The sequence below is a fragment of the Peromyscus californicus genome, unplaced genomic scaffold, assembly GCF_007827085.1.
Source record: "Peromyscus californicus insignis strain IS unplaced genomic scaffold, ASM782708v3 Scaffold_5__1_contigs__length_169319896, whole genome shotgun sequence".
NCBI classification, from domain to species: Eukaryota; Metazoa; Chordata; class Mammalia; order Rodentia; family Cricetidae; genus Peromyscus; species Peromyscus californicus.
The window spans coordinates 18,562,822-18,589,686 of NW_026294573.1; the positions used below are offsets into that span (position 1 = coordinate 18,562,822).

Consider the following 26,865-nt stretch of genomic DNA (forward strand, 5'->3'; position numbering starts at 1 on the left):
TTCAGTTTTTATCAGTTTTTATTGTGTCCTTGAAAATAAAACTATAAAAGCATTTCCAACTTGATTCAAAATAAAAACAGCAACAAAAATGAAGCCAAAATTTAAAATTCTCACCTGGTACCTGCTGCCTTTTTAAGTTTGGGCAGGCTGAAAAAAGTTTGTTTTTAACACAGATAAAATAACCTTCATTTTTACCTCCCTTCATTTATGTGTAATCCTACTACATTTTATAAATTGTTATAAAGGCTTTACACTGTTTCCAGATTTCAGAATTTGACATTGTTTTAAATATGTGGCAAAAATACAACAAAAATTCAACTGTGATGGAATCAATGTTATGATAAACAAGTTAATATCCTAACAAGGAACCAAGGAATCTAAAACATTTTGCGACACTATAAAGTTATTAACTATACACAGAATATGTCCCCTATAAAATGTACAAGTAGATCACTAAAAAGTCTAACCTGGTAAACATTTTTTTTTCCAATACAGAATATACTAAGTCCATTGGGGTAACAGCTGTCTGCCTCAAAATAATCTAATTATAGCACCCAGGGTCTGTTTTAATGCAAAGTTAAATGCTTGTTATTTGGGGGATTATCTATTTGTTTGACTGAGCCAGAAGTTAATAATTTAGTATTAGTCTAGTATATTAATCACTGCACAATAAATCTGCTTATCACAGGTTTTCTTCATTATTTGTAGTCATGGGATACAAACACTAGATAATTTTAAATGGCAGACAACCATAAAATTACTTATCTCTGATAGTGTATTGTTTTGTAATTACATTAGTATATGAATGGTATGAAATATCGCAATACACCTCAAGCCATACTGTAATGATTCACTAGATTGTGCTCAGTAGGTACTTACTAAGTAAGTAACTATTCTCCAATTATCCAGTATAATGTTTTGCCCACAGTAAAGGTTCATTCAATAAATGTCTGTTGAACATACTGTCTAGTCAAGAGGTGAGGAAGAGATGGGCCCTCATAGTTGGATGTCAAGTATAAGTGGAATTAACCTGGGAAGGAGTGGTTAGATGTAAACTGCACATGGTATACAAGTAAATAAACTCAGATGCCAACAAAACAAACAGTTAAGCAGAAAATACTGGCATTGGAATAAACAAAGGCAAGACCTGCCAACACTGGCATAAGTGGAACTGACTTTTAAGAGATAATCAAGAAAAACTTTATATTGGACCATACCTTTACCATCCAATTTAGTTTGAGACAGACCAAGAGAGGCACTGTTAGAGACTATGGCTGTCTTCCTTGATATTCAGACATCCTAGTTTCCAATAACTTATCATGGATCTGCCACCCATGAGTCAATATACCTGTTCATATTTAGGGATTAGTTTCCACAAGTACAAAGTTGAATTTCCTTTTATTTGTCCTAAAATGCTTACTTTCAAACTTGAAGGGACTTCAATTATTCCATGTAGTTTTCGATAATTCTTTTATCTTTTCAGACCAGAGTCAAAATATTCGTACAGTATTCATACTGCAGCACCTTCCACCCACCCTTTGGTCGCTTGAACTGCCCTTCTTTGGTTCTTTTTTCCGCTTTCAGATCTTTCTTGAAGTGTAGTAAGCAGAACTGTACTGGGTATTCCAGCTGCAGTTTGGTCTTAAATAAAAGAAGGATGTTTGTCAGTTTGGTTTTCTCTTTATTCTTCTCTGTGGTATACAGGATTTTGTTAGTTGAACTGGATGTAGCAGCTTACTGGGCCAAATTTTCAAGAGTATAGTACAGTAGTTCCCAGGTCTTTTCCCTAGGTTGTAACTTAATAATAGCTCAAACTCTTATGTAGCACCTGTCCTTTCTCACACTGAAGCATTCATTATCTCTCACTTTTCTTCTCGATTACTAGGTTTAAAAAAAAATAAAATAAAAAATCAGAGATCTTAAGTAAAAAGAAAGGCTAAGTGTTAGCCTTCACTTGAGTCTTGACACAACCATCCTATTCAATAGAGCCCAGTGCTAGACACACAGGAGGTTCTCATCGACTGTGAAAGTTAACAATATGATTCATATTTAGCTCAAAACTGAAAATCCTCACCAGGTCTCAATAGGATCCTACTATGAGTGCAACTGTATATATAGTCCTTGTGAAGCTCTGTTGGGTACACCATCTCATAAACAATGTGTAAGCTTCTCAAGTTAACAGTCTGAGTGCAAAAATAAATTAACAAAAACAAACCAACATCAGGCCTTCTAGTTCTACAGAGAATGAGCACAATTTTATTGTGGTACCTCTTCATCTATTGTTTGTTAAAAAATTTAAGGACCAAATTGGGCTCAAATCTTGGCTCTGCTATTTACAGTTTTTAATTTGTGCCTTCGTTTCCTGAGATGGGGGAAAATCTTCCTTAAAGGGTTTTGTGAAGAGTGAACAAATCAAGTTTTTTTAAACAATGTCTGGCACAGCATAAATAATAAATCAGCAGCTGTAATTGTTACTGCAAAATAGCTAGAATTCAATCCACAAAAATACCCAAAACCACCTCCCAAGTGGTCATCATTTAAATGCTCACTAACATTCAATGAAAAAGAATTTAAAATCATGTCATAAACATAAAACCCAACATGTCTTGTTTAGTAGGAAAGGGAAAGAGCAGAACTGATACTTTGTAATAATGAAAGTATAAATTTATAGTTTGTTCAAATTTTCATTTTAATATGTCTATCAACACTACTAAATAACCTCTCATATTATTTAACCCAAGAGGCTTAATGAACAATCATGAAATGACCTTGACATAAGGAATTCTTAAATACTATGTAAAAGATGTTGATTTCTGACAAAGTTCTATCATCCCCGAGCAGGTTAGTTGTGCCTAATGTCAACACTGATTAAAATATTCCTAAATCTACAAAGGATTATTTCCATTATTTTAGACTCATTCAGTACTATAATAATTCCAGTTAATCATTATTTCCTTCATTTTGTTTTTATTATAGCATGTTTGCTTAATTTACAGCAAGCAGAAAATAAGCTGGGTCTTGTTTTGATCCAAACATTGATGTTTTAAAGGTTGTACACAATATTTGTTAAAAAGAACATATAAAAATACCTTTTTAGAAGCTTCTATAAGAAAGAAAATACAAAGTTTAACCCCACAACTTTCCTCTTTGCTAGAACTGCAAACTACTGCTACAGTTTTAAATAGACTTTTTGTTGTTTAAACTATACATCCAGGAAAATCTAAAAAAATTAAAGAAACGTGCATATAAATGATTGCATAGCAGAACAAGAACATTAACTGCAAACAGTAAAGAAACAAAAGTTAGAAATACTATTAAATATACAAAGATTCTAGAATTAACCCTCCAAACACAGTCCACAAACAGTTCTTAAAAACCACCTTTTGTTCTCAACAAGCAAGGCCTATATTTCTAAAATCAAAATTGAAAGGAAAAATAAGGTAATCCTCCAAAAGGATCGTTCCCCTACAATATCTCCACTCACTTCCGTAAGCAAGCAGTTTGAGATTTTTAAAGATGCTTGCTTTTTATTCTGAAATGACACTGGACATTTCAAGTCACTTTATTGCCTCCTAAAGATCTTGAAGAGAAATACTAGAAATTATAAATATTTAAGGGTATCACTTCCTTACTTTAGTCATGTCCTACACGACTCAAAAACTAAGTGATGTGGCTTTTACTTAAAACTCAACTGTTTCCAAAAATTCACGGCACCACAGAATCACCTGGGAGTGTCACCTTTTCAACTTGTCTACATTAATAAACTGAGGTGTAAAGAGCCTCCCTCATGAAGAGGGCAGGCAGAATGATACAAACGCACAGACCAAGTGCTGTAAGCATCAAAATTCACTTTGTTTTACACTATGCATTTAAACAAACAAAATGTACTTTCAAACAGTTTACTTGCTCCTAACAGAAAAACAAAACCCCAAAATAACAATGATCAACAATAGTTAAATTTTAGAGAAACTATGCTAAGAACAGTCTTTTCCCCTTAAAATTATTTCCACCATCATTGACATGCTCAAAACTTAAGGAGGAATTAAGTTTTTGTTTCAAATCTCAGAAACCAGTGGAGGGGTGGGGGGAAAGCAGTGAAGGCTCCATGTTTCAGTGAAAAGTTCAATCTCCCTGAAAATACTATTTAACCTAGTTGGCATCATTCCCCAGACAGTGGAGTTAACAAAAAACAAAACCAAAAAACAAACAAAAAACCCCTATTCCACATTGCATCATAAATAATCACCACGGGCTTAGACATCTTGACAAGACATAAAGGTCCACCCTGAACCTAAATGTGTCTGAGCAGTCAGTGTTGTAATGTGGCTACAACTTCACTTTTGTATCATTCTATCTTATTAGCAAGCTACATTTCTAGGTTAACAGTTCTACCAAATATGGATATGAAAATTTATTTTTAATAAGACAATGTTGCAAATTATGGCCAACCAACATCTTTTCACCAAATACTTCAAGCATAAAAAATGAGAATCTTTACAAAAATATACAGAGACACCACAAATTGGTAGCTGCCCATAACATTAAACAAACTGGACTCTTAAGAGTGGCTTCTCAACAGCATATCATTTTAATTATAACCATTGCCCGGTACAGGGAAAACTAACAAGTGTTTTTTATTTTACTTTTTTTAAAACGCATCATTGCAACATTGTATTCCTGATAATTTAAGTATACCAAACTATGAGTAAATGAATGATACATGCCTAGAAAGTATCATGATTTATACTATCAGTGGCCACTGGACTTGGGACTAGTCCAAGACCTTGATCTAGATTTTGACCTAGACCTAGACTGTGATCTTGACTGAGATTTGGATCTAGGTGGTTCTTTTTTCCTTGATTCCTTTTCATATCTTGAGCCAGACTTATAATGTGTTTTGGAATCTGTTTTAGAGGTGCCTCTAGTTTTGGTGTGAGATGCAGACCTAGAACGTGATTTAGCCTTCATTTCTTTCTTGGGCTGGGACTTGGACCGTGATCTTGAATTGGATTTAGATCTTGAAAAAGATCGATTTCGGTGTTTGAATCTTTCAAAACAGAGGAGAGATACAATTAGAGTAAAAATTAGATTCTATATTCATCAAATTTGTTACTTTTAGAGCAAAAGTTCACTCTGAAATTGAAAAACACAAGTCTTTTTCAAAGCAAAATTATTTACCTATCATTGTCGGAATGGCTTCGGCTACGCCGTGGTCTTCCAGTCGGTCTACTGCTAAAAAGCATATCAGAAAAAGCAAACAGTGACAAATGTCTATTTATAGTCTTAATTTTTAAATAAAGCACCAAAAACACCTTTAGTCTTAATGAAGCATTCAACATACACAAATAAAAAGGAAAATAATTTTTTTTTACATGTTAATAAATATCTCTTTACTTTTAAGACAGGTCCTTACAATATTTTATTGTTTAAATGAGTCTAGAACTCCTGGGCTCGTGTGGTACTCCCATCTCAGTCTTCTGAGAAGCTGGGATTAAAGGTAAATATCATTGTAGTTGGCTACAAACATTAAAACAACAGCAGATGATTGTGTCCCACACTTACTTTCTAGGACTGTAAGATCTCCTATAGTTGTAATCAAAAGAGCGACTCCTTGATCTCCTCCTTTCATAACTTCGGCTTCGAGAACGTCTATATCGATCATAATCATCATATCGTGAAGAGCTGTATACATTCCTCCCTTCCTTGGCTTTCATTTGATTTGGTGCTAGAGGAATAGAATAGAAACACTCAGAAACATTAAAATCATAGCATCTAAACCATCATACTGTAGGATAACACTCCTGGAATTACTGTTTTCTCTTAAAGGTTTTAATTTTATGTGTAGGGGTGATGTGCCTGCATGTATGTCTGCACATGCATTGCCCACAGAGCCCAGAAGGGGGTCTGGCCTGATTCCTCTGGAACTGGAGCTATAGAGGGTTGCTAGCACTATGTGGATCCTAGAAGTCAAACCCGGATCCTCTGAAAGAACAGTCAGTGCTCTTAACAGAACCATTTCTCTAGCCCTCTGTTTTTGAGACAAAAATCTTATTATATAGGCCTGGCTGGCCTGGGACTCACTCTGTAGACAGGGTGGTCCCCAACTGGAGATATGTCTGTCTTTGCCCCCGAGTGCTGGGATTAAAGGTGTATGTCACTATACCTGGCTCATTCTTTCTCTTATACTAAGGAAGTAAATAATGTATTTTGTAATTCAAGGTATGCCTTTGTTTTGGTGTGAGAGGCATAACTAGAACGGGAACATTAACCTTTGTTTACCTTAAAAATGTTTATCAAAAGACTGCTCAATGTTAAAAAACGAGCACTAATAAATCATTGGCTTGCAAATATGATGTTCATTAAAAAATAAAAAGGTGAAATGTAATCACCATACGTTATATGTATGTATGTATGAAATTGAAGACAGCGATGTTCTAAAATAGAAAGTGGTGATGGTGTCATGGGCCTATGAGGATGCTGGACTAAAGTCTATCAAATTGTGCAAACAGGCAAATTGTGTACTATGTGAATTATTTGTCAAAGATTTTATAAAATGTAAAAAAAAAAAAATCATTGGCTTTTCTCAATGTCTTCTCACAATTAGTTTGCTAACATGTTAACTACTTCTGACTAGAGGAACGAACTGATACCACAAGAGTATCTGAAATTCAAGATTTGCCCCATAAAGAACATGTAGCACTAAAATGCAGCAGCATATACTCACACAGTTGAGAGTCAACACACAGAAAAGCCGAAAGGAACTAACACTTATTTAATCTAGACAGCCTTCCCAAGTTTAATCCTATGAATTCATTTCTAGTCATGCACCCACACAACTACCCAATTAATTTTAAGTTCTTTAAGAGAGATGACTTGAGAAAAAAAAAACAAGTCTAAAGAGCAACACACTGTACATATTAGGTATAAGGGTACTTACTCTTGCGATCCCCTTGTGCAAACTGTATTTCAATTTGACGTCCACAAATCCATTTTCTGTCCAAATTATGTAAAGCATCTTCAGCATCACGAACATCCTCAAATGTGCTAAATGTTAAGGGGCTTGAGAAGTTTTGTAAACTTTGATAATGAGGGGTTTGCAAAAGTCTGAAACAACTCACAATCGCCCAATATTGTTCATCCAGACCCTACTTAACTATTTGGTTGACTCAGCCATTAATATACTACAGCATAAAAGCAGTTGCAATTATACCTTATGTTATAAAAAGTATATACTTTTTTGGGGCTGGAGAGATGGCTCAGAGGTTAAGAGCACTGGCTGCCCTTCCAGAGGTCCTGAGTTCAATTCCCAGCAACCACATGGTGGCTCACAACCATCTGTAATGAGATCTGGTGCCCTCTTCTGGCCTACAGGCAAACATGCTGTATACATAATAAATAAATCTTAAAAAAAAAAAAAAAGTATATACTTTTTAAAAAACACATGTATTACACATACATGTTGTAATAAGAACTGTTATACCTGAACTACCAAGGTACACTATAAAAAACGTCCCCATGTTCTTAAGAATTAACTTTGTAAGACAAAATATAAAAAGCCAGTCAATTCAATTAATATACTACAGCATAAAAGCAGTTGCAATTATACCTTATGTTATAAAAAGTATATACTTTTTTGGGGCTGGAGAGATGGCTCAGAGGTTAAGAGCACTGGCTGCCCTTCCAGAAGTCCTGAGTTCAATTCCCAGCAACCACATGGTGGCTCACAACCATCTGTAATGAGATGGTTGGATACCGAAAAATTTTTTACAAAAAAATCCAAAATACTGTTTTCATATTTATGTCAAATAAAAAAGATGTCAGTTTTCAGGCAAGCAAGCAAGCAGAGTATGCTTTTAAAAGAGATGAAAGAATTTTTTCAGATACAGGCAATACTATTTATTATTTCATGTAGTTGTCTTCCCTGCACTGCACAGAAAGACAGGCATACTAGTCATTTATAGGCATTAAGTCAGAGTCAAACAATACACTCAATCACTATGCCAAATGCATATTCCATCCATGCAGACTGTAAAAGCACACTATTAACAAGTGGCACAAGGACTCCTGGACTGAAAAGGCCTAACTATGACACTAAATCCACAGCTTCCTGCAGAAAGCATTTCAGACTGGTTCCCACTTAAGAATCAGGGCAGTATTATGAGCACTAAGTAGAAAAGGTGCTGCTGGCATCCAATTTTCATCTGAGAAACAAAGCTGCCTCTCTCATGTCAGCAATAGTACTCCGAGAACCTATAGGTTGACAGTTATTTTGTCCAAACATCTTTTTTTTAAAAAAAAAAAAAAAAAAAGGCACCATTCTAACGGGAGCTAAGTACACAAAAGGCCCTACCAGAGAAAAAGAGGTGACTTTTAGAATAGATTTTCACTATATCCTAAAAATTGTCACTCTAAGCACATCCAGTGCTATTTCTTGAAACATCGTAAGTGCAGGTTTGGAGCACCAATTAAGAAAATACCCCCAAGTGACACATTCATTTCAAGACATATATTTTACTCCACAGATAAAATAGTTTACCTATCATTAGATTTCCACTTTTCGTTCTCAAAGTAACTAAGGGCCATAGGTCTCAAGCTCTCTTCCTGAGCCCATTATGAGTAGGATAAATAGGAGAGGATTTCCAAAGTCTCAAATAATCGTGTTTTCAACTTTTATCAAAAGGCTGATAGTTTAGAATCCTGAATGCTGTAAATAAGCATCCCTCAAGGTTAACTGCACTTAGGTGCTAAACTAACAGAAATTAGTTCACTTAATAGGCATACTACTTTGTTATCAAGAGACAGAGTATAGTTTTAAATTATTTACATCATGAGCTACAAAGATTATGAATACTGCAAAGCATTCTTGGGTGCTAGCCTTAAAAACAGAATCTTAGCCTAGAGGGCAAGGTTCTTTAATTTACCTACCTCTTAAACCAAGGGTAGGAAGAGAAGACTGAGAAGAGGCACATCAAAGACACAGCAGCAGTAGGGATAGCCAGGTATCACTATATTGGCCATCAACAAATATTTATATTTACCACCCTACTCCGGATTCCCCGAATAACTACCCATTACTATCAATCAAGAACAACATACTCAAGGTAAACCAGTGCTGAGACATTGTCCCCAGGCTATCTCAAACCACATAAACCCCCATCAACATTATAAACCAGATTGGATCAATGTATTTAATGAAGTCAAACATAGGATTATTATCCTTTAATTTTATAACTACCCACAAGGTTCTCCTGACCACTGGCCCCACATGAGCAGCTTTTGGCTTTTCCCTCTGAGTTTCACTAGAAATTTACAAGGTCAGAGTTTCAAGAAACTGAATTTAAGCAACAAGAAAGTTTCCTGGCTTTGAATTCACAGCCTCACCCTCCACCCCTCCTATCTTAGGCAGGGAAATGACCTTACAGAGGGTCAGAAATAAGATCACCTGAAACTCTAAGTCAAGGATCATTTGCCATATATCCTGATTAGGACCCATACCATGAAGAAGGCCCTTTGCAATCCATTCAGGGCCAACTGATCTACTGCATGTGCTAAGCTATGCAGGGCCAGCAGGATTCTAAGAACCAGAAGCTACAGTAAAACTAAAACCAAAAACAAACCAAAAGGAAACTATCTCTACATACTTGTAGTGGCTATATCCTAGAACATCCCAGCTTTTTTCTAAGTAGTCCCCAGTGCATGCACCTGTCTCTCCCCTTCAGGTAGGGCTCTGTGGCTGGGTTTAAGTACCCCATGCTATTCCAAAGAGTCTCTGACGACCTGTCTAAAACCCAATTATGCTGAATTTAATCATAACAATGCTGTATTTTGCTGTACTTTAACTTGGTAAGGTAGGAGAAAATACACTCATACAAGACCACAATCACAATATCAAAGGCCCACACAAATTCAAGTTACAGGTTCTGTCACTAGACCAAACCAGCATAATTATGAAAATTAACTGCTTGCAAAACATAAAAAAAAAAAAAAAAAAAAAGGAAAGTAGTAATTCTGTAGGATACATCAGGTATGACTCCTTTAATCTTGGCCATCATTCAACTTCATCTTGACCTTTAACTCTTTTAGTGCTTGTCAGAAGGACTTGTCATGAGATGCTTGGTCAAATATGACAGATGGCTTTATCTTTAACTTTGAAAAACAACCTTTTCCCCCTTTGTGGATAAAGCGAGGCTTTGTCTCCCATTAGGCTTGTCCTTCTTCCAGCTTTTCTTTATTTTTTCTTTTCCCAAACTCTCCCTTCTCTTCAAGCCTGATCCTTAAGAGGTCTTTGGCTTGTCTACTTGCCTTAAGTGTTGAACTCTACTCTAAAGTTCTTTCATGCTTTCTCTTTGGGGTCGCCATAACTGTACAGCTTTACATTCTGAGGTAACAACAGAGGACAGCAAATTAGGGGACAATATTAAAGAAGTTTACCTCATTGTTATACAATTTGTTTTTGATCAAGTGATTCAAAATAACAAACAAGATTACTAAACTTTAATTGCTAAGCACAAGAACACATTAACTTTTAATTTGACTTATATCAAAGGTGGTAGCAACCAAAGTATTCAAATTTAAATCACATATTATAATCACTGATTTGAGTTTCAGCAGCATGGATGGGAATTTAAATGTTTATTTTTGGATTAACTTTAAGAAATAGAGCAATGAATCAGAATTTTAAAAGATTTGAAGACATAAGACATTAGAGAACAAAAACAGACTATTTTTTAGATGTTACCACTTACATAAAAACTTGAATTTCAAACTTCAACACCCCTCACTAATCATCCATCTGAAGAAAGGATATTGAACATATGCAAATCCTCTTGGCCGTCGAGTGTAGAAATCAAGTGGAACATAAACATCTACTATTGGACCATAACGACCAAATTCCCGACGTAAATCTTCCGACCTAAAACATCATGAAAAAACTCAAACTTTTTATGTTCATGTTCTTGCAATTACATTTCAATACTATCTTAAGGAAGAATGTAAGGATTGTGGCTGATATTAGTATAACCCATGGATCCTATATCCCTGTCTTGTCTTGGCCAACCTGAAACAAACAAGCCTTCTGAATTTCAAAGGTGGGGCAGGCTAATCCCAGGACTTGGGGGCAGAGGCAGGTGGATCTGAATTGAAGGCCAGTTTGGTTTACAGAATGAATTCCAGCACAGCTAGGTTATATGAAGAAACTGTCTTGAAAAATTCAAAGACAAACAACCCCTCCCCTACACCATACAACAACAGATAGTCCACCTTTCTTTTTTAACTCCAGCACTGTGAAGGCAGAGGCAGGGGGAATCTGTGAGTTCCAGGTAAACCAGGGCTACATAGTGAGATCCTGTCACAAAAACAAACAAACAAACAAACAAACAAACCAACAAACCAAACAACTGACACAAAAATAAAATCCAAGTGTGGCAGCTCACCTGTAACCCAAGAACTGGAAAAACTAAGGTAGGAAGACTGTTAATGAGATCAGGGGCAGTCTGTGCTACAGTCTGAGCTGAAAAAGGGGGTGTGGAGAGAAAGCACTCTGTGGTGCTGGGCATGGTATCTTTTGTCAGTACCCAACGATGGAGATGGATAAGGCAGGGTAAAGAGTAGGTTCAAAGACAAATCATAGCCTGTCTCTGAAACCCTGTTTCCAGGAAGAGAAGGGGTGGTGGTGATGCTTATAAGCCTATTACTATTTTACATGTCAGTAAATAATTACAGTTTTAAATCCATTCTTCACAGTTCATAAAAGGCATGTCTTCTGTTTTTAAAAACAATCACTGCCGGGCGGTGGTGGTGCACGCCTTTAATCCCAGCACTCGGGAGGCAGAGGCAGACGGATCTCTGTGAGTTCGAGGCCAGCCTGGTCTACAAAGTGAGTTCCAGGAAAGGCGCAAAGCTACACAGAGAATCCCTGTCTCGAAAAACCAAAAAACAACCACCAAGTCGGGGCGGGGGCGGGGGCGCACGCCTTTAAATCGCAGCGCTCGGGACGTAGAGGCAGGCGGATCTCTGGAATTCTAGACCAGCTTCGTCTACAGATATCTCTGTCCTGAAAAATAAATACTTTCCTCTTTTAAGACAGGGTCTCATTCTAGCCCAAGTTGACTTTGAACTCAAGGCAATCGTAACGCTGCCTCCCAAGTGCTGGAATTACAGGCTTGGGCCATCATACCCATTTTACCCTAAAATTGTTCAACAGGTCGGCCAACAAAAACGTGACATAATAAAACCACAGTATCCAAACCCTTAAGTGCTAAAATGACAAACGGGAGATTTTTTATGGCCGTTAATAAACCACTTTTGTTTTATGCGTAATGACAAGAGGAAATAAAATCCCACAACACTTAACAAAAAACTCAGTTTTTCTTTGGAGATTATTTACAAACACGAAGCATGAACATCGTGTGATAAACATCTCTCCCAAAAAAATTCCGAGGGCAATTTCAAAGCAAGGGTATAGCTGAAAACAAAGCCTTTACCAGGCTGGCCTCGAACTCCTACAGTCTTCTGAGTGCTGGGACTACGCCCGACGACAAGGTCTCCTTAATTAAGTACCGCCTCAGTTCATCTAAGTTAACTATGAGGTCCTAACGGGAGAGATTTCTTCAGCACTCCGTTTCCAAAGCGATTTCCGCGAAACATGAGGGAATATTCCATTTAACCGGAAAATTGTAATTTCTCAAACCTCAACAATTCCTCTCCCCCCCCCGATTATCTCTAACCCATAAACCACCACCCGCACCGCCGGGGAAAAGAGAGCCACGAACACCCTCCCCCTCCCCGTTATTCCACTAGCATCTTTTCTGTTTCCTGACTTGGGAGACGGGGGCTCACTTCGTAGCCCGTGCTGACCTCGACCTCGCGCCAATCCTCCCGCCTCAGCCTCCCCGGGTGATGGGACCACGGGCCGGTGCCGCCCCGCCTGGCAACCTTTTCCCTTTCAACAACAAAAATTCCTTTCGAGGCGAGGGGGCGTGCACCCCACGGAACGTGGACGCCGGATCAACGAGGAACAGACGTCCGGCCCGCCAGACGGCATAAGCCAGGAGCACGCGGGGAGGAAGGGGCCCGAGTGCCCGGCGGCGGTTTGGCCCGGCCCGGGGTCCGCCCTCGCTCCCGCAGGCCGGCAGAGGCCGGCGGCGAGGCCTAGTCCCCGCGCGGGCCCCGCCATCTTCGCCCCGCCCCTCCCCCGCGCCGCCGCTCGCCGCTCGCTCGCCGTGCGCCCGCGGCCTCCCCCGCGCAGTAGCTGCCCCGGTGCTCTCACCTGGTGTCGTCGGCCACGTTCCTGACGAACAGAGACGTGTTGGGGGGTCGCAGGTAGCGGGACATGACGGCGGCGGGAGGCTGGGCCAGCGGCACTAACGGGCTCGGCAAACCGTCCGCGGCTCCGGCGGCGGCTCACATCCACTCACACACTCTCCCAGAGCCAGAGGGCTCCGCTACGGCAACGGCCTCTTCTCGCGAGACTTCGCTCCCGCCTCCACTCTCCTCCCCGCCCCTCCCACCTGCCTCCCCGCAGCCGCACCGGCACGGACAACGGCTTTCTCCCGCGAGATCTCGGGGCGCGCGCCTGCGCGCGCTGCGGCCTGGCGCGCGCGCGCTGCGTCCTGGCGCACGCGCCGCAGCCTCGGCCCTATTCATTGGCTCCAGGCGCAGGTTCTGCCCCTCCCCTCCGGCCCGTTCTTTCTTTCTTTAGCGCTTCGTTTTCCCGCCCTTTTCTGCCTTGCTGCCCGGGCTCCCCATCTCCTATTAGCAAGCATGCTGTTTTCAACTACAGCGGCTGGGTTTTTAAGCCTCAGAACCCGGGGAGACGGCTCTGAAATCTTCCGGTCCGAATTGTGCCTCGGGTTTTTAATCAGATCCCTGACAGGAGCTTACATCTTCTTTGCAGGGCTTGGTTTGGGAAGGGAGATGTGCAGAAAGCGAGGCCTGTGGCTCCAGAGCTTTCTGCAGGGCGTGCACGCACTCTCTGCTTTCGTGGGACTGCCGTTGCCCCACACCTGGTCACCTATGCACGCATTTCCCTCCCAATGAGAACTGGATCAAATCTCTGCTGCCCTTGTACTGTGTTCTCATGTCGTTCGGACTATGCAAAGTACTTATATGGGAAAGGTTCTCTTTCCATGCCAATTTTATGAAAGCCTCGGCGAGGTGTTCTTTCTTTACTTTCTTTTGTTGTTGTTTAATGGGGATCCAGTCTAGGACCTTGCATGCGATGTGCTAGCCAAGTCTACCACAGTCCTGCACCTTAAGAGTGACGGACACCCTGTCATTATCCCCCTCGTTCTGTCATCCCCCGTTAACTTTCAATTCTCATCGTGGGATATGCTGGTTAAGTAAATTCTTGGGTCTGTGTCTCTTCTCTCTGTGGTTCTGCTGGAAATGGATGCAGGAGCTTGCACGACTACATGAACACTCTTCTACTGAGCTGCTTTAGTCTAGAAAATACATTAAGGGTCACAAACGGGCTGGAGAGATGATTTGGTGGTTAAGCAGATTGGTCCTCAGGACTCAAACTGGGTGGGTCACAACTGCCTGTGACTCCAGCTCCAGGGGATCTAATGTCCTCTTCCGCTCTTCAGGGGTACCAGCTGTCATGTGCACATACCCACATAGACACTCCTAAACTACCGCTGGCTTTGGTGGTACAGACCTGTGATCCTGGTACTCAGGAGGCCATGACAGGAGGATCAGTGAGTTGGAGAATTCAAGGCCAACCTGGGCTACATACTAAGAAACTGTCTCAACGGCCTCCCCCTGAATGCTTAAGGGAAGTTCCTTGTCTGTGTATCCTGCATATTGGGCATTAATAGTTTAGATGCAAGATTGTACATCGGTAGCGAACTTCTGCCCTCTGGGGTTCTCCCATTGTGCTGTAAGCCTGTATTTAAGACCTCCCTCCTTCAATAAACGGCATTCAGCATAAAAAAAAAAAAAAAAAGCCAAGTTACAACGCAATAACCAGACTTCATGGGAGAATCCATGACAGACAGCCAGACCTCCTCCAAGAACATAGAAAGCATTCAACATTATGTAAAACCCTGTAACAATGCAGGATTTCTTTTTCTCTTCTTTCTCTGTTGTAGAATATTATTTTAAGGTGTGTTACTTTTGTTTATATTGCATTTGTTTAACTCTGTGAAGCTGTGATACTGTGTCTGTCTAAAACACGTGATGGTCTAGTAAAGAACTGAATGGCCAATAAAAAAAAAATCAAAACCCACCAGGGCTTTGATGTCTCAATAGTTATAAGTCCTCTTCCAGAGGACCTAAGTTCAGTTTCCAGCACCCTCGTCGGTGGATGGGGCTCATAATCAAAAAAGCAGAAAACCAACCAAACCCTTACCCACATACACAAATAAAATAAAACTCCCAAAATATTTAAAATGAACACAGCACCAAATGTTAAAATGTGGCTTATATGAATTAATATTTACTGAGGTCCAACTTACAATGGAGAGGATGCACACATCTCACTCCCCTTCAAATATATCACATATCCCGGTAAACATGAGGTTTGTGGAGAGGGTGAGAGAAGAAGAAAAGCAAGAAATCAGCACCTCTTGGCCACCTGGCTTTTGAGAACATTGTGCAATTTACCAAATTACGGATCTGCTGATGGGGTAGAGTTGAAGGAAGACTATGGCAGTACAACACCTGTGGTAGTTTTAATATAATTGGCGCTCCTAATCCCAAAGGGAACGGCACTATTAGGGGGTGTGGCCTTGTTGGAGTAGGCGTGGCCTTGTTGGAGGAAGTATGTCACTGTGGGGGCAGGCTTTGAGGTCTATTTTTGCTCAAGCTTCACTCAGTGTTGGCAGTACACTTTCTGTTGCCTTCTGATCAGGATGTAGTAGTCAGCAACATGTCTGCCTGCATACTGCCACGTTCCCTGCCCTGATGATAATGGACTGAACCTCTGAAACTGCAAGACAGCCACCCTAATTAAATGTTTTCCTTATAAGAGTTGTGTATGCCGGGCGGTGGTGATAGCACACACCTTTAATCCCAGCACTTGGGAGGCAGAGCCAGGCTGATCTCTGAGTTCTAGGCCAGCCTGGTCTACAGGCACCAAAACTACACAGAGAAGCCCTGTGTGGTCATGGTCCTTATAAGACGTGTGTCTCAGGGTTGGGGATTTAGCTCAGTGATAGAGTGCTTGCCTAGCAAGTGCAAGGCCCTGGGTTCGGTCCTCAGCTCCGACAAAAAAAAATAAATAAGAGGAAGGCGTGTGTTTCTTCACAGCAATAGAAACCCTAACTAAGACAAACACCCTGTGGTGGTATTGTGGTCCTCAAAATACTGTGTACCTTAATAAACTTATCTGGGGTCAGAGAACAGACAGCCACTAGATACAGAGGCTAGAAATTGGTGGCACTCACGCCTTTAATCCTAGCATTCCAGAAACAGAAATCCCTCTGGATCTCTGTGAGTTCAAGGCCGCATTGGAAATAGTCAGGCATGATGACTCACACCTTTAATCCCAGAAAGCAGCCTTTAATCCGAGGGAGTGGTGGTAGAAAGCAGAAAGGTTTATAAGGCGTGAGGACCAGAAACTAGAGGCATTTCACTGGTTAAGCATTTGGCCTGGTTAAGCATTTGGCTGGTTAAGCTTTTAGGTTTCGAGCACAGTTCAGCTGAGAGTCATTGGGATGAGGACACAGAAGCTTCCAGTCTGAGGAAACAAGATCAGCTGAGAAGTTGGCCAGGTGAGGTTAGCTGCGGCTTGTTCTGTCTCTCTGTCCTTCCAGAATCACCCCAATAACTGGCCTCAGGTTTGATTTTATTAATAAGAACTTTTTTTTTTTTTTAGGTTTTTCGAGACAGGGTTTCTCTGTGCAGCTTTGCGCCTTTCCTGGATCTCGCGCTGTAGACCAGGCTGGCCTCGAACTCACAAAGATCCGCCTGCCTCTGCCTCCCAAGTGCTGGGATTAAAGGCGTGCGCCACCACCGTCCGGCCAAGAACTTTTAAGATTCATGCTACAAACCCCTTCGTGAAAGTAATGCCCAGTGCAATACAAACCATTTTTGTTTTTTTTTAATTGTTGCTTTATTGAAAGATGGTATAGTTAATTTATAATTTGGTAATTTGAGTGGGGCAATAAGTTGTTGCAAATTGTTTATTCAAAAGAGGCTGGAGAGATGGCTTAGTGGTTTTAGAGCATGGCTGTAGCCAACGCCCGAGATACCACCACCCGTTCACCATGTCCGATGGAGGGGCTGTGGATCAAAGAACAGGGACAAGAACCGCGGGTCATTTGTCTCAGCCGAATGCCGTTTATTGAAGGAGGAAGGAAACCTTAAATGCAGGCTTACAGCACAATGGGAGAACCCCAGAGGGCAGAAGTTTGCTACAGATGTTCCACATTCTTGCATCTAAGCTGTTTACACCAAATGTGGGATTCACAAACAAAGAACCTCCGGTGAGCCTTCAGGAGGAAGGAAACCCGCAGGGAATCAGCATCTGGTCAAAGTCACCAAGCAGGGCAACAGCTACTCAAGAAGTGGGGGCCAGGGCCCAACACGTGGCTGCTCTTCCAGAGGTCTTGAGTTCAGTTTCCAGTCCTGAGGTTAGGTGGCTCACTACTGCCTGTAACTCTAACGCTCTCTTGTGGCTTCCACCGGGACCTGTGCACATACCGCCACACAGACACTCACATGTACACATTTTTAAAAATCTTTTTTTAAAACCGTGATCACCAAATGACTCTAAAAGCACAGTGAAGATTAGAAATACCCGTCTAGGTCGGGCAGTGGTGGCACACTCGCCTTTAATCCCAGCACTCGGGAGGCAAAGGCAGGCGGATCTCTGTGAGTTCAAGGCTAGCCTGGTCTACAAAGTAAGTTCCAAGACAGCCAGGGCTGTTACACAGAGAAACCCTGTTTCAAGAAAGAAGGAAAGAAAGAAAGAAAAAAAGAAATACCTGACTGACCAATAGATACAATTCACTAAATGTACATTTCTTAGGAAAGGCTCTGTAATTTCAGTAACAACATAGGAAGATTTTTGTCATGTAGATTAGTGCCGTGGACAACAGTTTCTGGCTGTCACAATTGAGATAGGTGTATTTACATCACGAGTTACACTTGAGCCTTCACTGCGAGCAGCTTTGTGGACTCAGCACAGGCGGTCCTCTCCCTTGCTCTCTGCTCGACCTGCCCCTCCACCGAGTGTTTCAGGTATCCTCACTCTTTTCTGTTCATCCTATCCTGGATAGAAATAGGATACTGCAGGCAATTCTTTACCTACTTATCTGCTCTATGTGCTGTCCAGATAAGCCACCTCCAAGGCCATGGCAGTGCCATTTCTCTGTCCACAGAAAAGGTAGTGATGCGTTTGAAACAGAGACTTCCCTTGCATCCTGGATCTGTCTGAGGGGTGCTTGCTTTGCATCTTCTAGTTAGGCGATGTTTTGCTCACTGAATTTATTAATAAATTCTCCAACAGAGGCACCATATTTTTTTAAATTACGTAGCCATTTAACTCTGCTATTGATATGGTGTCTGGGTAAGTAATCACATATATTTCGGAGGATAGAAAATACAAGATAAGCTGGGCAGTGGTGGCTCACTCCTTTAATCCCAGCTCTTGGGAGGCAGATCTCTGAGTTTGCGCCAGTCTGGTCTACAGATTGAGTTCCAGGACAGCAGAGGCTAGCTACACAGAGAAACTCTGTCTTGAAAAAAAAACAAAAAACCAAGTTAAACCTTCCATGTACCTAGGGCCCTACTACATCAGTTTTAACATTTATTTATTTTTATTGTATCTGTTTGAGTGTTTTGCTTGAAGTATGTCTGTTCACCGTGTATGTGCCTGATGCCCTTGGAGGTCATAAGAGAGTGTTGGATCCCCTGGTCCTGGAGTTATGGACTGTTGTGATTCATCATGTGGGTGCTGGGAACCGAACCTGGGTTCTCTGTAAGATAACCAGCGCTCTTAACTGTTGAGCCATTGCCTGTTACACCAGTTTTAAAGACATGGGCGAATTCTGCAGGGAGCTTCCTCTGCCTCAGTAAGAGGTGGTGGAGGGGCAAGATGTGGCTGTGCCATGTGAAAACTCTTTGTTGCCTTTAATACCCTGATCCTGGGACCACTGCCCTCTCCAGACCCCAGGGCTTCTGTAGGGATGGCAGAAAGTAACAATTGGGACAGTGTGTCAGTGATGGTCTTTCTAGACAGCAGTCTTTGCATCCCTGTGACTCCTACCAAAGATCCCGTCACAGGCAGGACAAAGATGGCTGCCCACATAATCTCAAGAGAAGAGAGCTTTATTATCCCCCCCTTTGGCTTTCTTGGGTATATTTTGTTTAATATTTTTATTTTTAAAAATAATTGTTTTTAAATTTTTATTTTTATTTATTTATTTATTTATTTATTTTTGTGAGACAGGGTTTCTCTGTGTTGTTTTGGTGCCTGTCCTGGATCTCACTCTGTAGACCAGGCTGGCCTCGAACTCACAGAGATTCGCCTGGCTCTGCCTCCTGAGTGCTGGAACTAAAGGCGTGCGGCACCACTGCCCGGCCTTAAATTTTTCTTTCTTCATTTTTTTGGGTGGTGGTGGTTTTTCTAGACAGGGTTTCTCTGTGTAGCCCTGGCTGTTGGAACTCACTCTGTAGACCAGGCTGGCCTCAAACTCACAGAGATCTGCCTGCCTCTACTTTGAGTGCTGGGAGGATTAAAGACATGCATCACCATAACCCGACTTTATTTCTTTCTATTTTTATGTGTATGGGTATTATGTATCACATACCTAAAAGCCCTCAAAGACCAGAAGAGGGTGTCAGATCCTCAGGGACTGGAGTTAAAGTTGGTCATGAGCCCCAATGTGGGTGCTGGGAATCAAATCCTGGCCCTCTGGAAGAGCAGCCTGTACCAGACTTTTTCTTTTGAGCCACCAACCAACACCTAAATCATGACATATTGACTTATTATTGAGTTATGAATGCTCAGTCTTAGCTTAGGCTTGTTTCTTGCTAGCTCTTACAACTTAACTTGTTTTTCTTCTTCTATGTTTTGCCTTGGGACTTTTTACCTTTCTTCCTTCTGTATATCTTACTTTCACTGCTTCTCATGTCTAGCTGGTTAGCAGCTGCCTGGCTTCTGGCCCAGGGCATGTCCCTCTCTTTCTCCCTCTTTCTCTCCTCTTCTCTCATTCTGTCTCTTGCTTAGATTCCTCTTCCTATTTATTCTCCCTGCCTGCCAGCCCTGTCTATCCCTCTCCTGTCTAGCTATTGGCTGTTCAGCTTTTTATTAGATCAATCAGGTGCCTTAGGCAGGCAAGGTGAAACAGCAATACATCGTTACATAATTAAACACACATCCTTACAGTGTTAAACAAATGCAGCATAAACTAATTAAAGTAATATTCCGCAGCATAAACAAATTTAACATATCTTTACATAGTTAAAGTGATTTCCACAACAGCAGCCTGTGCTCTTAACCACTGAGCCATCTCTCCAGTCCCTAGCTTCTTGGTTATGTTGGTTGAGGTATCACTGGCTGTCCTGAAACTTGCTATGTAGACCAGGCTGGGCTTGAATTTGCTAGAATCCTGCGTCTCCCTGCGCTACATTTAGAGTGCACTCCATTGTGCCCAGCCCCGAGGTTAGCTTTGAAAGGCTCCAATGTTAGTCTCTGAATTAGAGACTCTAAGGGTACTGTACACAATCCCTAGAGACAATAGTTCTCAACCTGTGCATCATGATCCCTTTAACAAACCTCTGTCTCCAAAAGTATTTACATTATGATTCAGAACAGCAACAAAATTACAGTTATGAAGTAGCAAAGGAAATAATTTTATGGTTGGGGATCAGCACGACATGAGGAACTACTAAAGGGTCACAGTGTTAGGACGGCTGAGAACCACTTCTTTTTTTTTTTTTTTTTTTTTGCATAAGGTCACCTTTGAGTACCCAAGATATCACTCAGTTGTGGCCTTTTCTTTTTTTTTTTTTTAAAGATTATTTATTTATTATGTATACTGTGTTCTGTTTGCATGTATCCCTGCAGGCCAGAGGAGGGTGCCAAATCTCATTACAGATGGTTGTGAGCCACCATATGGGTGCTGGGAATTGAACTCAGGACCTCTGGAAGAACAGCCAGTGTTCTTAACCTCTGAGCCATCCCTCCAGCCCAAGAACCACTTCTTTTTTTTTTTTTTTTTTTTTTTTGTTGTTTTTTTTTTCCGAGACAGGGTTTCTCTGTGTAGCTTTGCGCCTTTCCTGGAACTCACTTGGTAGCCCAGGCTGGCCTGGAACTCACAGAGATCCGCCTGGCTCTGCCTCCCGAGTGCTGGGATCAAAGGCGTGCGCCACCACCGCCCGGCGAGAACCACTTCTTAAAGATACGATTGGGATTATTTCAGAAAACTGTTGTTTTGAGAGAGAGCTCTGCAGTTAAGAGCACATATTGCAACCACAGAGGGAGTCTCCTAACCTTTGGAAACGCAGCTCTGGGGAGGGGATTTGATGCCTCTTTTAAACCAGCATGGGCACTGCACTCTTGTGCACATACCCACTCACAGATACACATACAATTAAAAATAAAAATAATATCTTCAAAAAATAGCTGAGCAGGGCTGGAGAGATGGCTCAGCGGTTAAGAGCACTGACTGCTCTTCCAGAGGACCCAGGTTCAATCCCCAGCACCCACATGGCAGCTCACGGCTATCTGTAGCTCCAGTTCCAGGGAGTCTGACGCCCTCATAAAGACATACATGCAGGCAAAACACCAATGCAAATGAAATAAACAAAACAAAACAAAAAAGTAGCTGGACATAGTGTCACACACCTTTAATCCCAGCATGTGAGAGGCAGAGACAGGTAAATCTCTGAGTTTCAGGTCAGCCTACTCTACATAGCAAGTTCTAGGCCAGCCAGGGCTACAGAGTGAGAACCAGTCTCTAAATAAATAGCACTTTAGCTGTGGCTGCTCTTTTAGAAGACCCGGGTTAGAGTCCCAGCACCTAGAGCAGATGGCTTACAACCATCTATGACTCCAGTTCCAGGGCACCCAATGCCCTCTTCTTCTGGCTTTCTGAAGTCACCAGGCATGTGGACAAAATGCCACACACATGATATTATATAAACCAAAAATAAACACTTCTCATGGGTATTGTTCTCAAAACCGTAGAGCTAAGACTCGCATGAAAGCTGGATGCCTATTCATTTCCTTGGTTTGGGAATAGCTTCCTCTTATTTTGTAGGTGATGGACCAGATACCACGGGCTGAATGTTAGAAGTAGACCCTCAGGGTCAATCATGAGGTGTCTCTGTTTGAGTTGACAGTGATGTTGATTTTGTTGGAACAGTTTAATTCAGACCCTTGTCAGTGACAGCTGCTCATGTCGTGTCTTTTTGTGGGTGACCAACCAATTGGAGCACATTCATTGTCTTTGCTTACTATGATGTCCCTGGTGTTTCTTGTGAATGGGCCTTCTCAATGGTGAGAAGCCAATGAGCCAGTTCCTCACAATGAGGACTCAGTGTTCTTTAGGTACTTGTGAGTTGGAAACTTGGGTCACATACATATTTATACCCACCCATATGTCAACTCACACTCTTCCTTTTAACCCGTGTCTGCTTTGAGGGCATCTACACTCATGCACACATACCCTGACATAGACACACACACACACACACACACACACACACACACACACACACACACACACACACGAAAAAAACCAACCCTTTTTTTAGTACTGTCTTAGGGCAGTGGGAAAGCACATCTTTTTATTTCAGTGTCATCTATTTGTTTATTTGCAGTGCTGCAGACTGAACCAAGGCTTAGTTCATGTCATCAGCTGAGCTAATCCCCAGCCCTGGTCTGTTCGTTAGTTTTGAAATAGTGTCCCTTGAAGCCTAAGCTGCCCTTGAACTCACAGTGTTTCTGATGATGACTTTGAACTTTTTTTTTTTTTCAAGAAAAGGTTTCTCTGTGTAGCCCTGGTAGTTGTGGAACTCACTCTGTAGACTAAGCTAGCCATGAACTCACAGAGATCCACCTGCCCCGTGCCCTGAGTGCTGGGATAAAAGCCTGTGCCACCAAGCCCAGCCAATCTTGAACTATCTAGGTCTTGAACAATCTAGAACTCCAGCTTCTACCTCCCAAGTGTTAGGATTTCAGTGATCTACCACAGGCTCAGTTTAAAGCTGGGGATAGGAATTGAACCCAGGGCCTTCTCCTTGCTAGATAAATACTCAAACAATGAAGCTATATCCACAGCCTTAAAAAAAAGATTTATTTTATGTGCATGAGTGTTTTGACCCGCATGTATGTCTTTTTTTGTTTGTTTGTTTGTTTTGTTTTTCGAGACAGGGTTTCTCTGTGTAGCTTTGCGCCTTTCCTGGAACTCTCTCTGTAGCCCAGGCTGGCCTCGAACTCACAGAGATCCGCCTGACTCTGCCTCCCCAAGTGCTGGGATTAAAGGCGTGCGTCACCACCACCCGGCCTAAGTAGTTTTAATTTGCATCTTCCCGATGGCCGAGGATGCCCAGCACTGTTTAAAATACTTACTGGCTGTTTATATTTCTTGAGAACTGTCTGTTCAACTCATTGGTCCATTTACTGATTGTCAGGTTGTTGTGTGTTTCCCACTGAGGCTTTTAAACGTAAATTTTTTGTTTTGTGAGTGTGTGCATGGTGTGCAGGGTAGGGTGAAGTGAGTGTGCTTCCATGCATGTGTGGAGGTCAGAGGACAACTTTGTGGAGTCCATTCTGTCCTTCCATCTTTATGCAGGTTCTGAGGATCAAACTGAGGTTTTTTTCGTGTGTGTGTGTGTGTGTGTGTGTGTGTGTGTGTGTGTGTGTGTGTGTGTGTGTCTATGTCAGGGTATGTGTGCATGAGTGTAGATGCCCTCAAAGCAGACACGGGTTAAAAGGAAGAGTGTGAGTTGACATATGGGTGGGTATAAATATGTATGTGACCCAAGTAGCCAGGCTTGTGGTAAGCACTTTTATGGGCAGAGCCACATTCCCAACCTGGTTTTGTTGTTGCTGGTTTTGGTTTTTTGAGACAGAGTTTCTCTGTGTAACAGCTCTGGCTGTCCTGGAACTGACTTTGTAGACCAGGCTGGCCTCAAACTCAGAGATTCACCTTTCTCTGCCTCCCGAGTGCTGGGATTAAAGGCGTGTGCTGCTGCCGCCGCCGCCACCACCACCACCACCACCACCTGGTCTTTTGTGTGTGTGTGTGTGTGTAATTCTGTACATAGTCTCGATATTAAGCCCCTGTCTGAAGTATAGCTGGCGATCATTTCCTTCTGTGGTGTCTCTACCCTATCTGCTAGTTTCCTTGCTTTGCATACAGTCCCACTGGTCAAGTCTTAGCGTCGTTACCTGCACTATTAGGGTTTTTATTCAAAAAGTTCTTGGCCACATCTCTGTCTTGGAGTGTCTTAACTCCTTGCCTATGGAGGGCCTGGGGTGGTCTCCTTCCCAGGACAGTGACAGTTTTCTTGGAAGCCATTCTTATAATTTAGTTTGCTGCAATTAACTACATTGGGTGCAAAAAAAGGGCGAAAGGACATCAGAGCCTCTGGACTGCTCCACAGGGCAGCTTCCTGGGAGCCAGCCAGATCTGTCAAGACAGGCTTTGCTGTTTCCCACAGGGTCCTCTCCGACCTCTTATCTAGTCAGCTTGGCTGCCTCATCTCCCCCTGCAAGCCCTTTTACTTCCTGTCTCTGGTGTTCCCAGTCTGGCCGTCTCAACCCAACATTCACTTTAGCTGACTCTGTTTTCACTGTCACAGAGGCAGGGGGAGGATCAGCTGTTTGAGATGGTATTTCAGGAATCTCCAACAGGGAGGGTAGAGAGATGGCTCAGCTCTAAGAGCACATACTGTTCTTGCAGAGGACCGAAGTTCAGTTCCCAGCACCCATACTGGGTAGCTCACAACTGCCTTTAACTCCAGCTCCGAGGCTCTGACAGCCCCTTCTGTCCTCCACAGGCACCTGCCCTCAAGTACTTGTACCCCCACAGAGACACACCCATAATTAACAGTCAAATAAAAAAATTCACAAAACCCCTGAACAACATCCCCAAACAAATAGACAACACCAGCAAAAACCCAACCCCCACCCCAAACCTGAATAATCCCCTCACATTTTCAAAAGGTTTGTGAGGAATTGAGCAGGGCGTGGCGGTTTACGCCTTTAAACCCAGCACTCCAGAGGCGGGCGAATTTCTAAGTTTGAGGCCAACCTGGTCAACAGAGCAAGTTCCAGAACAACAGGGATACAAAGAGAAACCCTGTCTCAGAAAAAAAAAAAAAAGATTTCCAACATCAACCTCTGACCTCCTCCACATGCGTGTATGTGCACCTGTATACACACTTGAACCCACATACATGTGAACACACATACACACGTATCCCTCAACAAACACATGAAAAGAAGAAAAGTTAAATATACATATATATACTTATTATATAATTACATAATCTTATTTACACAGTCTAAGAGCATAATCAGGTTGTGTACCACCTGTGTTGGTTAATACTGACTGTCAACTTCCCAGGACCTGGAATCACTGAGGAGACAAGACTGGGCATGCCTGTGGAGGATTCTCTAGATTAGGTTACCCGAGGTGGGAAGATCCTCCCACTGTGAGGGTCTCACGGGTTGGGATCCAGGACTGAAGAAAAAGGGAAAAGCAATCATCAGAAGCATTCATAGCTCTCGGGTTCCTTTCAGTGAACATGATATAAGCCGCTGCTTCCAGCTCCTGCGCCACGACTCCCTGTTGTGTGATATTTTGTTTGTGTTCTGACAAATAAAGCTTGCCTGGAGCTCAGAGGGTGGAGCTAGCCACTAGTTAATCATAGAGGCCAGGCAGTGGTGGCTCACACTTTTTTTTTTTCTTTCGAGACAGGGTTTCTCTGTGTAGCTTTGCGCCTTTCCTGGAACTCACTCTGTAGCCCAGGCTGGCCTCGAACTCACAGAGATCTGCCTGGTTCTGCCTCCCAAGTGCTGGGATCAAAGGCCTGTGCCACCACCGCCCGGCGGCTCACACTTTTGATCCCAGCACACAGGGAGGCTCAAGCCTTTAATCCTATCGCTAGAGAGGTGGAGGCAGGAATATAAGGGGGGTAGAGACGGATCTCGCCATTCAGTCTGAGGATTTGCAGAGACAGGATTGACCCATTCGGTCAGAGGATCCAGACAGGGAAGAAGTGATTGGCTGCTCCTTTGATTCCCTGATCTCTCAGCTTTACCTCAATATCTGACCCTGGGTTTTTAGGATCGAGCTTCATCTCCCTAGCATGATGGACTGCACCCTCAAATTGTATGCCAGAAGCAACTCTCTTTCCTTTAAATGGCTTTTGTCAGGGTATCTGATCACGGGAAAAGTGACTAAGACAACACCCAACACCAGGGTGTAGTTTACACAGATTATGATATCACCTGTGCTCTCTGGATGTGTTCAGGCATATGCAGTGGCCTCAAACATGGCAGACACCCGATGGTCTTCAATGAGTAGTTAGATACTTTATAACGAGAACAGAAAGCACTGAGCGATAAATTTGGATTTCATGATTGGAAGGGCCCTGGGAGATTACCTAATTCAATTTCCTCACTTTTCCAATGAGGAAAACTGAACTGTAGTTAGGGACAGAAACTGGTTCCGATCTGGGTAGGACCGTGACAAGAGCCGTATCTACAGGCTCTTTTTGTTTTTGAACACATTTGCCCCCTACTTCCATCACTCCCTCCTTCCTCCTGTGTATACAAGCGTATGTGTGTGCGATTGTGTGGACACACACATGTCAGAGACCACTTGTAGGGGTCAGTTCTCTTCTTCATCTGTGTGGGTCCTAGGTTTGGTGGCAAAACCCCTTCCTACCCAATGAGCTACCTTG

General features: G+C 42.3%; 1 protein-coding gene and 1 pseudogene across 8 annotated transcripts; one reads left to right on the plus strand and one right to left on the minus strand.

Annotated features, from left to right (window-relative positions):
* Positions 1 to 13,508, minus strand: Srsf10 (serine and arginine rich splicing factor 10). 8 transcript variants are annotated; one of them, XM_052715863.1, is made up of 7 exons: positions 13,268 to 13,503; positions 10,808 to 10,912; positions 6,938 to 7,041; positions 5,563 to 5,725; positions 5,179 to 5,232; positions 4,946 to 5,047; positions 1 to 1,641 (listed from the first exon to the last, which is right to left on the minus strand). In XM_052715863.1, exons 1-7 carry the CDS (start codon positions 13,330 to 13,332, stop codon positions 1,581 to 1,583), a joined length of 654 nt encoding a protein of 217 aa, XP_052571823.1. In that variant the 5' UTR covers positions 13,333 to 13,503; the 3' UTR covers positions 1 to 1,580. The 8 variants fall into 8 exon arrangements, with proteins under 8 accessions (XP_052571823.1, XP_052571825.1, XP_052571824.1 ...); XM_052715865.1 differs by lacking the exon at positions 4,946 to 5,047 and having other exon boundaries at positions 5,179 to 5,229; positions 13,268 to 13,506; XM_052715864.1 differs by lacking the exon at positions 4,946 to 5,047 and having other exon boundaries at positions 13,268 to 13,506.
* LOC128096229 (60S acidic ribosomal protein P2-like) overlaps positions 13,331 to 26,865 on the plus strand; it is an 18,185-nt pseudogene continuing 4,650 nt past the window's right edge.